This window comes from Hyperoodon ampullatus (assembly GCF_949752795.1).
Source record: "Hyperoodon ampullatus genome assembly, chromosome: 15".
Lineage (NCBI taxonomy): Eukaryota > Metazoa > Chordata > Mammalia > Artiodactyla > Ziphiidae > Hyperoodon > Hyperoodon ampullatus.
The window spans coordinates 88738257-88750483 of record NC_136928.1 but is presented as its reverse complement, the minus strand read 5'-3'; the positions used below and the strand labels follow the sequence as shown (position 1 = coordinate 88750483).

The 12227-nt window shown below is 55.3% G+C and overlaps 1 protein-coding gene across 1 annotated transcript; it reads right to left on the bottom strand.

The window, feature by feature from the left end:
- Positions 1-3003: 3003 nt before the first annotated feature.
- Positions 3004-6555, bottom strand: LOC307064266 (phosphoethanolamine/phosphocholine phosphatase-like; the record flags this gene model as incomplete). Its single annotated transcript, XM_079720744.1, has 4 exons — positions 3004-3084; positions 5823-5962; positions 6013-6418; positions 6472-6555. The coding sequence occupies 4 exons, from the start codon at positions 6553-6555 to the stop codon at positions 3004-3006; spliced, it is 711 nt and encodes a 236-aa protein (XP_079576870.1).
- Between the last annotated feature and the right edge of the window lie 5672 nt (positions 6556-12227).

The following is a 12227-nucleotide window of genomic DNA, read 5'->3' as shown; positions in this document are numbered from 1 at the left end:
GGATTATCGCCTGGTCCAGGACCTCCGACTAATCAGTGAGGCCATAATTCCTCTCCACCCACTAGTACCAAACCCATACACCTTGCTCTCCCATATCCCCCCATCCACAACCCACTTTACGGTTCTGGATCTCAAAGATGCCTTTTTCACTATCCACCTACATCCCGACTCCTATTTCCTCTTCGCCTTTACCTGAACGGATCCGGATACTCATACTTCCAGTCAGCTCACCTGGACAGTTCTTCCCCAGGGCTTCCACGACAGTCCTCACCTCTTTGGTCAGGCGCTGGAATGGGACCTCACTTCCTGCTCCCGAACCCCCAGCACACTCCTTCAATATGTAGATGACCTCATCCTTTGTAGCCCATCTCTCAGCCTCTCAAAACAACATACTGCAGATCTCCTCAATTACCTTGGCTCTCGCGGTTATCGGGTCTCCCAAGGCAGTGCTCAGTTATCTGTATCTTCTGGAACCTACCTGGGGCTCCACCTTACCCCTACCACAAAAGATCTAACAGCCGATCACACCCGGATTATCCGTGAACTCCAGCCTCCGGAAACAGCGGAACAAATTCTCTCCTTTTTGGGCCTTATAGGATTTTTCCGACACTGGATTCCCAACTTTGCTCTCCTTGCTAAACCCTTGTATCTAGCCGCTAAAGAAACCGCTCAAAGACCCCTCACCTCTCCTTCCGCCGTTCGACAGGCCTTTGTCACCCTCCGTAATGCTCTGATATCTTTTCCTCCCCTTTCTCTGCCCAACCCAAACCGACCTTTTCACCTTTTTGTGGATGAATGGGCCAGAATAGCCACTGGACTCCTTGCCCAGCCTGTAGGGCCTTCCTACCACCCCGTGGCTTACCTCTCCAAACAGCTAGACCCAACCATTTGGGGATGGCAACAATGCCTTCGAGCCCTAGCAGCAGCAGCCAAACTGACCAAACAAACACTACAGATACTAAACCACACAGGAATAGGTAACATCTCCGACTGCTTTCTAGGTGCCTCGCTCGGCCGGCCACCCTTGGCTGCTGTCCCACTCGACCAGCCCTTCAATTCTACTTCCTACACATCCCCAAATCCACCTTTTTCCCCGTTAAAAGTCCCCATATTCCCTGATTCAAAAAAATCTCACCATCTGTTACAGCAGCCGCCCAAATCTAGCTGATACTGGGTTTCTTTGCAACACATCCCTCACGGTAAACACACCAATTGAAGCACCACCAGGCATGTTTTTGTGGTGCAATGGTTCCTTCACAAAAGAGATCAATTCTTCCTCCCCCTTCCCATGTATCCCCATTACTCTCGTCCCACAACTCACACTGTATACCCAAGCCGAATTTTCCTCGCTAATCACGCCGCCCTTTACCCGACAGAAAAGAGCTATCTTTCTTCCTCTGGTTGCAGGTATCTCTCTCGCCTCCTCCCTGGTCGCTGCAGGCCTCGGGAGGAGGGGGGAGCTCTAACACATAGTGTTTCAACATCCCCCGACTTAGAACATAAACTCCAGCTAGCCATTGAAGGCTCCGCCGCCTCCATCTCCTCTCTCCAGCGCCAAATCACCTCCATAGCCTGAGTCGCTCTCCAGAATCGATGAGCCGTGGATCTCCTGACGGCCAACAAAGGAGGTACTTGCCTCTTCCTATGGGAGAAATGCTGCTGTAAACGCCCTCCATCGCTTAAGAGAAGAACTCCAACGCAAACACCAACAGTCCGCCTCCCCAATTACCGATTGGTGGCGATCCACCCTCTATACCTGGCTAACACCAATCTGAGGCCCCTTAATCCTCATCTGTATCTTGCTCATGTTTACCCCGTTTTCTTACGTTCCTTTGACGGCACATGGAAGAAGTCTCTCGGGTGGCCACAAACCAAATGTTCCTCGGTCCTTACACCTTGCTTCCTACAGAACCTCCCACTGGTCTCCCCTAAGCTTCGGACCTCTGGTCGCCCGACTCCCCTTTCGACGCCCCCATTCAGCATGAAGTAGCCAGAGATCAGAACGCCGCCCCATTACACCAAAGATGTCGGGATGTAAGGCCAAGTGGCCCGAGGCAGGGGAACGCAATCAGATTCACAGGTTGCATCAGACCGAAACTCTCCGGACCACCCAGTTCCAGGAACCTGGGGGCTTTCCACCCAGCCCAGCCTTCCTGCCTTTCGAGGGACGGGACTAGCAGTCCCAAGACTGGTGTAACCGGCACCAGATAGTGCCACGACACCCGAAGAGACCACCAGATAAGGAATACCCTGCACCCTCCCAGATTCACCACACTCCTTTCCCTTCTTCCCCTATAAAATTTTGCCCAACCCTCGCCTGGGTGCGACTTCTCTGGCCCCTTTCTCTCGGACCAGTGAACGTCACCCAGGAGCGCCCCCTAATAAAGCTCACTTGAAGCTTTCCTCTGTTTCGCGATGCCGTTTGTTAAGATCCGACCTTACACTTACACATCAAGGATGGCTCTGAGCTGAATTTCTGCAAAACAAGACTATCCCGTGCGAAGAACCCAGTAGAGCTTTGTATCTCATCAGCTACAGGAAGAGAATGGCTGCAGGCTACTGAAAGCCAGCAGCATTTACAACTTAACTCCCATGGCCTCTGCAGTGCTACGTCTGAGTTTTCTGTTTCTGCCCCTGTACCAAACAGCTCTGGTGTAATTCCTCGTTCCTTCCTCCACCCACCCCCACCAACCCGTCCCCTTACCTGTGGTCCATAGCCCTCCGCTCCACGCTCGGATGCCGCTGGGGTGCCAAGGACCCACGGGACGGGTCGTTTCCAGCCGCCGGGCGCTGGCTTCCTAGAACCCCGCCAGCTCACGTGGCGCTAACAGCTAGGAGCCCCAAGGATGCCCCGCGCCAGGTGTGCTCTGGCTGGGACGCCCACTTCTGGGACACGCTCCTCCGGGAGAGGCACGCAGACCACTGCCGCGCTCAGGTGACCTGCAGCCAATGCCAAGCAAGACCCACACGGGTGGCGCCGCGTCCGCACGGTGCAGCACGATCTCAGCGCTCCAGGCACGGGCGCCGGGGGTCGGGCGTCTCCTCTCCTGAGAGGCCGCTAACGATGCCCCGGGGCATGGGCCCCTGTGGCACGGAGACCGCTCCAGGCTGGACTCACCGCCAACGCAGCCAGGAGGAGCGCTTGGTGGGACTCAGCAAACAACCCAATGTTCTAAATGGAAAAAGGACTTGAAAGATCCTTCTCCAGGTAAGACATATAAATGGTCAGCAAGCACATGAAGAGATGTTAATCATCATCAGTCGTGATGAAATGCAAGTTAACACCACAACGCCGACCCCTCCACACACTAGAAGGCCTACAATCAAGAAAGCTAAAAATAACAAATGTTGGCAAAAATTTAGAGAAACTGATACAAAATTTCCCACAGGCAAAATGAGTAAGTTCCGGAAGTGGATGCTGAGAATATTTGTACAACATGAATGTAGTTAATGCCATAGAACTGTATGCTCAAAATGATTTAAATGGTAAATGTTATGTGGGGGGTTTTAACATAATTTAGCCCCTGCTTTATACCAGACCCCAGAGTCAAAGCTTCTCATCCATTTTCTCACTTTTACTTAACCTCCTAGGATCTTCACACTCCCATTTAACAGACGAAGCTGAACCTGAGAGGTTAAACTAAGTGACTTGCCCAAGGCTCACTCGGCCAAGTCTACACTATTCAATGTTACTGTATTTACTGAACACCTGCTAGAGCACCTACTGAGCAATACCTCCAGCACCTGCCAGAGACATTGTGGGAAGACCAGGATGAACGGGGGCTGAAAGCAGATTACAAAACATGGGTAGATCCTGGGGCCCTGCTCTCAAACACTTAAGTTTCTTGGAGTGGAGGGGATGGCCTGTGCCACCCTTGTGGAGCCTTTTATTCCACGCCACTGCACCCCCACAGAGGAGGGAAGCAGCTGGCCTGATACTGAATATTAGCTCAGCTGGGAGGAATCCTGGGGCTTTGAAGAAGGCATGTCCTGCCCCACTCCCCACATTGCCCCCTAGAGTCCAGTATGTGGGCACAAGCATCCCTATGGCGGGGCAGGAGGCACATCTCATGGCACCCCTCTCCTCCCGCCCTGCAGTAATGACACTGTACCCATACACCCGCCAGAAGGACAATGAACTCTCCTTCTCTGAGGGCACCATTATCTGCATCACCCGCCACTACTCCGATGGCTGCTGTGAGGGCATCGGCTCAGAGGGGTTTGGATTCTTCCCCGGGAACTATGCGCAGCCCAGCTGCTGACAGCCTGGGACCTCTGGGATGCTGACCCAAGCACCGCCTTGAGTGAGCCTCTTGAGTCCCACACCAAAGCCTGCTCCAGTCAAGACTGGACCAGTCCAGCACGCCTCCTGGGCTGTGAGCTGTGTCTGTTCCTTCCCCCCATTGCAGTGGGATGGCGTCCTGGTAAAGACAGAGGAGGTACCCAGAGGCCTGCTGGAGACAGGAGAAAACTGGAAGCCAAGGAGTTTGGTGACCTTACCCACAGGGAACCCTTACGCCATGCAAGACAGGGTCTCAGCTGCAAGTGCCAACTTTGAATAAAATTCTGATGACCTCCTGATGAGTGCCCTGCAGGGCTAGCGGGCCGAGGGACTGAAAGACAACCCACTTGTAAGGCTCCCGCTCATTGAGCCTCCTCTGCCTGCCCTAAGCAGCAGTATCTCCCATCTCCTCGGTGCTCACTGAGCCCTCCACACTAGACCCGTGCCCCTCTGCGAAGGTGGGCCGCACCCTGCTCTTTTGCCTGTTGCCTGCTTTGTTATGTATTCAGTCTTGGTTCCCCAGGCTGGGCACTCCTCCAAGAGTGGGGACCAGCTCCCTCACTTAGGTGGGGCTCTCTGAGAGCAGAGATCACCTCGCCCTCATCCCCCCAGACGGCAGCGTGAGACACCTCACTCACCTCCGCCCCTTCACCTCCTTCACAGCTCTGAAACCACAAGAGGGAGGTGGGCCTTGGGTTTCCACTGGCTCTGCTTTAAAGCATCATGGCTTTCTGTTCCATACGGGAGGAGAGGGACTCAAAAGGCCCAGTCAGTGGGGCGACTTTGGTTAAGTCCCTGGTTTCTTGCTGCATAGACGAGGCTGGGGTGCAAGGAGACATTTTCGGGCTCTGTGAGGTCCCTGGCTGGCCAGAACCGAGCCCCGGAACAGTGTGCTACCTCTTTCCACCAACATGAGGTGACTGTTCCCTCTAGCTTTTTATGCTGTGGGGATGCTAACAGGGTGGGCGGGGCGGGGGAAAGGCAAGGAGTGTAGTGTAGGGTCACAGTAGGTAAAGCACGATCTAGGCCTGGGACCATCAGCAAAGAGCGCCACCTCTCTCTGCGAGGAGTCCGGTGCGGGGCAGGTCGGGGTGGTGCATTTCGGGGCCTGGGTCCCCTGGACAGAAAACTGGAGGAGGGAGGCCACGCAGCCGAAGGCAACAGTTAACTGCACCACGGCGGGACATGTTCCTTCTTGACCCTGACAGGGAACCCTGTCCTCCCAGCTGGGAGGACAAGGTTTGTGGAAACACTGCTGCCTGCTCAGATATCCGCGCCACGCTGCTGCGGCCAGACTCCGGAATTCGCTTGCAGTGGGAATGGGGGAGGCAGCCAAGCTGGGTTAACTGCACAGATGGGGACAGCTCCCAACTCCCTCCTCCAGTCCCCAAATGGACCAACCAGGGATTCCGGGAAATCCCGGAGGGATATACCAAAACGAAAGGGAAAGGGAGTAATAAAACTAGCTTTCTCTTTCCCGACCCCCACCGCCCCACCCCCTCCCCACCCAGGTGGTCCCTGCAGGCCACGTCCTCAGCACCTGATGCAGATGTAGGCGCACTTCAGTGGAGATTTCCCAGGGCACCACCCTGGCGAGGAAGGAGCTGGGCTCGGCCTCCTGCGCCTCCTGCATAAGGCGGTGCATGGGGTAGTGGTGGCGTGGGAAGGCCACTTCACCGCCTGCCAGCAGCCCCGTGTGGCAGAAGTCGTTGGCGCCGTCGCTCACGTACAAAAGGCACTCAAGGGCACGCCGTCGTGGGCCTGCTCGCGCAGATAGTCGCTGAGCACCTTGTGCTGGCACATGTTGGCGGGGCAGCGAGCGCAGCTGTGCGCGTGGAAGGGCTGCAGCGCCAGCAGCCCCCAAGGGTCGGGCCCCAACGGGTTGCTGAAGATGTGGCGGAACAGGCCGTGGTGGCCGGCGGCGCACAGCACACTCTCCATGCCAAAGGTGTTGGCGTCTGAGATGAGAATAACCTCAAAGCAGGCGCCCTGCTTGGCCACAAACTGCAGCAGCTCGCCCGTGCCGGGCGACAGGGGGATGGCCTCGTAGTTGGCGCGCAGGTCCTGCGGCCGCACGCCCTGCTCGCCCAGGTACTGGAAGACGCACTGCGTGTATTCGTTGTAGAAGCCCTCGCGCTAGGTGGCACACAGGCTCTCAGGCAGCCGCTGGCCCGCCGTGGCGCGCGCACGGCAGAGTCGTCGCTGGTTTCGTCCACGATAGTCTCATCCAAGTTGAAGGTCAGGAGGAAGCGCGGCGCGCCGGGTGCAGCCATCCCGCTGTCCTCTACCAGCTTTGTCCTGAGCGATCAAATCCTTTTGTGGTCACCAAAAAGAGTCCCTCAGAGGAAAGCGGGACAGGACCTCTGAGCTTCTCCTGCAGGGTGGGGAGCGGCGGCTGCGGAGGTCTGTCCCGGCTGAGTCTGGAGTGTCAAGTGGGGAGAGGGCCTAGCTGAGGTATTTGGGCACAGGATGGAGCAAGGGGTGCTTACGGGAATTGGAGGGGATGCTGCGTCTTATCCATCCCCGGATTTCTGGGCTCCGGCTCTGAGTCCCTCCAGTCCAGAGGGTCCGTGAATGCTGTGCATCTGGGCCGTTCCCTCCACTTGCCCCCCATCCCCATGTTATGTATTTTTAACCACAATTTTAAAAATGAATGAAGCACTGATAATCCATGTTACAACATGGATAAACATTGAAAACATTCTAAGTCAAAGAAGTCATACTGAAAAGGCCACTTATATCACAACCATCTTGTGTGCTTTAAATCCATAGCAGTTTTGAAAGTGAGGGGAAGGGACTTTCCTGGTGGTCCAGTGGTTAAGACTCTGTGATCCCAATGTAGGGGGCACAGGTTCGATCCTTGGTCAGGGAACTAAAATCCTGCGTGCACAGCATGGCCAAAAATTAAAATAAAATAAACATCATTGGCCTGGTTTTGGGTCATAGCATCGCCCTTGAACCCATCAGAGCACCCACAGGATGGAACATGGGATTGGCTAGATGTGGATCATATGCCCATCTTCAAGGTGGGTAGCATCAGCCCTCTGGAACTGTTTGGACTGGAAACAGATAAGAAGTTCCCAAAGGAAAGCTGAGGTTCTGGACTTTGGCATGAGAACAGATGCTGGCTTGGGGAAAGCGGCAGATTCCACACCACTGACGGCCCACTGCACAGCTGTGGGATCTGAAGGCCAAGGAAGGAAGGGGCTGATTTAGGGTCAGGGGCTGCAGCCACCCATCCAGTGCTCTTGCTGTCCGCCCACAACAGCAAGAACCTCTTCCTCTTGCAAAAGGCACAGCCCTCCTTGATGTCTCTGGTGGCGGGAGCCCAGGAGTCACTCCTGCCCCCTGGCCACATGACTCACCCATCCCCCAAGAACAATACTGCTCATTTATCCAGTCTCCTCCCTCCTTTACAAAGAGCAGAGACTAAATGCTATGGTGGTTAGGAAATTCTTGCTCAATGAAGCAGTGGGAGGCTCAAGGATTATGCCGTATCATGGAATCCATCATTGGCAGCTTTCAGAGACCACATGGGTGCATGTGGATCTCCAAGACCATGCGGCCTCAGTGTCAAACTGTCCATTGGGTGGCCCAGTTGCTCCCGTATCTTTGACTCTTAATGAGTATGAATATCAAATTTTGTTACAGCTGGAAGCCCAAAGGATTGCAAGGCCATGGTCTGCTGTATGGTTGTTGTGTCAGGGACACACTCAAATGTTTAGACGGTTATTACCTCGCTTGGCAGGCTATGAGCCTGTGAGAGGGAGGCCCTTTTCTCAACCACATGCATGTTAGTAACTGAAACATCCCAAAGGGCTGTCTGTGCTGCCCAGGTAGCTGTTCAATTGCCCAGCAGCAAGGCCAGCTCAGTAATTGGCCACAGAGACTTGACAGGGACCAGACTGGCTTGAGCTGGAGGACCACAGATGACTGCCTGGATGGTCAAAGTTCAAGGGCTGTCCTGAGACTTGATGTCTATTGATGCCCACTCAGATGGGACAAAGGATGCCTGCAGTCCCAGGAGGGCCCCACCAGCCCTCAGGAGGCAGCACCTGGGGGCTGGTAGGTCACTGCACCAAGTTCTGTATAAATTCATAACATGACCATGGAGTGAGCTCAGTCAGGCCTGTGCTGGACCCAGGCTGCCCAGGCCAAGTGGGGCCAGCACTACTCTCTCCAGTTCAGATGGTTAGGAGGAAACCCTGTGGGCTTCTGAGGCCCTAACAGCCGTTGACTGAGGTTGAGTTGGATTTGAAACAGTCAGTGACCAGAGCAGACATTTCATTCTTCTGCCATCAGGTTCCAGGATGGGGGTAGATAACCAGCGGTCCAGGTGAGCCCCACACTCGTGAGTGACCCCGGGCAAGTCCTGTCCGTCCTACAGGACTCAGAGGTGTGGGGTTAGGGGGGCCGTGGGCCAGTTGTGCTTAACACTAACCCACTGACCCTAACGCCCAAATCTCTACTGTTCACTCCCTAACCCTAACCTCCTCATCTCTAATCCTAAACCCTAAGGCTCCTAACCCCTAGCCCCTAGATACTCGACCTTGACCTGTAAACTCCCAACCCTTACCCGGACCCTGACTCAGACCGTCTAACCTGATCCTCTAACCCTGACCCTCTAGCCTGCATCCTTTAACTCTAATCCCTCAAAACCTGGGCTCAGCTGACTGGCTCCATCCAGAGGTGAAGCAGGACCTGTCTTTGGGCCCCCACTGCCTCTGCCCTCTCCTCCCCCCAGGAACCAGAAAGCCCTGGGTTGTTGGACTCTCCTGACCAGAGGGGCAGCTGCTCCTGGTCTACCTGCGCCCACACCCCCCTCCTCTGGGGCCCTTGGCCTCTGGACTGTCTGACCTTCAGTCCACCTTCAAGAGCCCGGAGACAAATCCAGGTGAGACGCCTGCTTCATTGGCACAGGTGGGACCTGGTCCCCATCCTCACAGCCCGGCCAGAAAGCTTTGTGCACACTGTCTCATGAGGCTGCCTGTCCCCAACTAGCTGGAGGGGTCGGGAGTCAGATGTGGAACTGAAGTGTCCTTGAGATTGGAGTGCGGGCAGGAGACGGCAGGAGGGGTGAGAGGTGAGGTGTCATCATTCCCAAATCAGGCAGGGAGTGTGTGCTGTGTTTGCATTTCGGGCAGGGAAGAGTATGTCAGATGGAAGCTCTGAAGTAGCACACCTTGCAGGCCAACCTACTAGGAGAGTTCTTCCCTAAGTCAACGGGTGGTGCAAGACAACGCAAGAAACTGTAAATATATCCTTACAATGAATCTGGCAACTGGAAAGGAAACGTTACAGGTCATGGCAACCAAGGCACGAGGAGCCTGTCCCGCCCGCCCAGGCTTGCGCAGTCTGGAGGTGGAGCCAGAGTAGGCTGGACAGGCAGCTCCCGGCTAGGGCCTGGGCCGGAGAGCCCCAGAAGGCGTGGCAACCCGCAGACAATTTCCAGAGCCCACTGCAGCCGGGAGACGTTCCCTACATAACAGCCTGGGGCCCTGTGTGTCCACCCTGCACACAGCACGACCACTGGTCCGTCGACCCCTGGGCCTAGTTCATGGCTGTCTGGCCGCCCCTCCCCTCACTTCCTGAGTGTCTGAGCCCCTTGGCCGAGCCTTCTCTGCACACCTGGCTTTCCTGACTATCCCTGCCTCTCTGAGCACACCGTGTCCTTCCCCGGGGTCTGCGGGTCTGGCTAAGGGTCCCCCTTGTCTCCGGGTGGGCACCCCAGCCAACGCTGATGCTTGCCTTTCCTGAAAGATGGCCCCCTCAGTCTCACCAACTCAAAACTGTGTTGCGTTTACTTCTGGCAAAGAGGGAATGAAGAGGAAGCCCCATTCCGGCCTCACGCAAGGTGCGTGCTAACCTTGTGGACCCAAGGGACCACAAAAAAGAGGCTGGAAGCCTGGTGGAGGCACAGCCCCTACCGTCACCCCTGTTCCTCGGCCCAGCTTCTCTCTTCTACCATCAAACCCCTCAGCCGCCACCAGAGGAAATGTGTGGGCCTGATCCTGTCACTCTGGTTCCAAAACTGTTCTGTCTATAAAACGAAGTCAAAGCTAGCTGTCTGGCCACCCTTGCAGCCCCTCTGCGATGCGTCCTCCCCACGAGCCAGGCACCCAGCCCCTTCCCCTGCCCCCTGCCCCCACCCTCCTCTAGAGCGAGCTCCGTCCACCCCGCTCCTTCAGTTCAGCTCAGCTGCCACCTCCGCTGACTCACCAGCCAGAGGTAACCTCTCCCTCCGCAGACACACCTGGTCTGCAGCTCCTCTGTCCCACGTCCGGCTGGGCTGAGCACAGCTGAGAGCATGCGCCTGCTTCACTGTGGACCCCAGGCCCCAGCACACGGCACAGGCTCAGGGGTGTTTACTGGACAGATGGATGACCGTGAGGATGAGCAGGCATATCACTCACGGTAGCGGGTAGTGGTCCTCCTTTTGAGTCTCTACACTTCACCACAAAGTGCTGAGGCAACAGCAAAAGGGAGGGTGGGGGAAGGCAGCACCAGAAAGCAACAACTCCATGCCTTCCTCATCCCCCCACAGCACGCACGTGTACACACATATGTGCACGTACACACCCGAGCATACCTGCATTCACACACATGTACACACACACAGGCAAAGATGGGCTGCAGTCACACACATGCACACAATCACATGTGCTGCACATGCAAAAACACGTGCATACACACATATGTGCCTGCCTGCACATAAACACACTCACATGCACTCGGGTGTACACAGACCTGTGCACAGACAGCACACACATGCACGTGCTTGTGCACACTCACGTAATACACACACATACATACAAAAGCTCAGGAAATTTCATAAAGTTTGTTTTTGTTTCACCCTCCCCAAGAACGAGGAGACAGCAGATGGTCCCTGGGAAATAAAGATGGTCACGGCCCTGCATCTGTCACAGAGGCTAGTTGAAGGCTCAAGCACGCTCTGCCCTGCCCAGTTGTGGGGTACAGACCCAGCCTGCTCAGCTTCCTCAGCCGAGCCTTCCGCTGCCCCAGCCCCTCGTGGGAGAAGCAAGTCTGAGTGTCAGTTGCAGGTCATGTCTGTGCTACTTCTGGACTGGGGGTCTTGTGTTATCTTGCATGGTATCTTGCTGTGGGCTGAGGCTTACATTTTGCTAACTACTCTTCCATAAGCACTTCACCATATTCCTGAATGCCTATGCCTTCCAGAGGCTCCAGTTCTAGAACCCTGGAGTTGGGAAACAGTCAGCCGTCTCTGTGCACAATCACAAAGCTGCAGTCTGACCCAAGTCCACTTCTATGTCTTAATGCTGCTCCACCTGGGGCTGATTGCGGAGGTGCTGGGTCTACAGTCCATGAAGATCTGGGAGACATGATCCCCCTCTCGCAGGCCTGCACAGACTTACCTTTGCCTGTCAGTCCAAGTCATGCTCTATACAACATCTCTGTTTTTCTCCTCTAGAAAAAAATATTCCCAAAAGCAGCAGCATCTCTTTAGACCACAGTCAGGATGACCCTCCTGGAATGAGCCTCAATCCTGCCTCAACTGGACTCTCTCCTGCCTTCTGCCTGACAAGGACCAGGCCTTGGGTGTGGTCAGTCTCCCCTCAGTCTGACTGGGCCTTCCTGACCAGAGAGCCCAGGATACCCCCTGAGCCTGGGGACTCAAGCATGTGCTGTGGGCAAATGTGCTGATGCATCAAAAAATGATAGGACTCTCCAAGACCATGAAAAATCACATACAACACGAACCATAAATAACAGCCAGGCTTGTTCTACACTGTGTGAAAACTGTCAATTTTTCACTACACTGGAACACACACACAGATGCTCTGGGCCTGGAAGAGCCCCAGGGCCCTGGTGCTGCCCAGACTGGAAAGGGCCTCACACAGCACCTTCTGGATCCTCACTGTGATGGGATGGGGGATCCAGAAAGAATGCATAAGAAGTGGATACA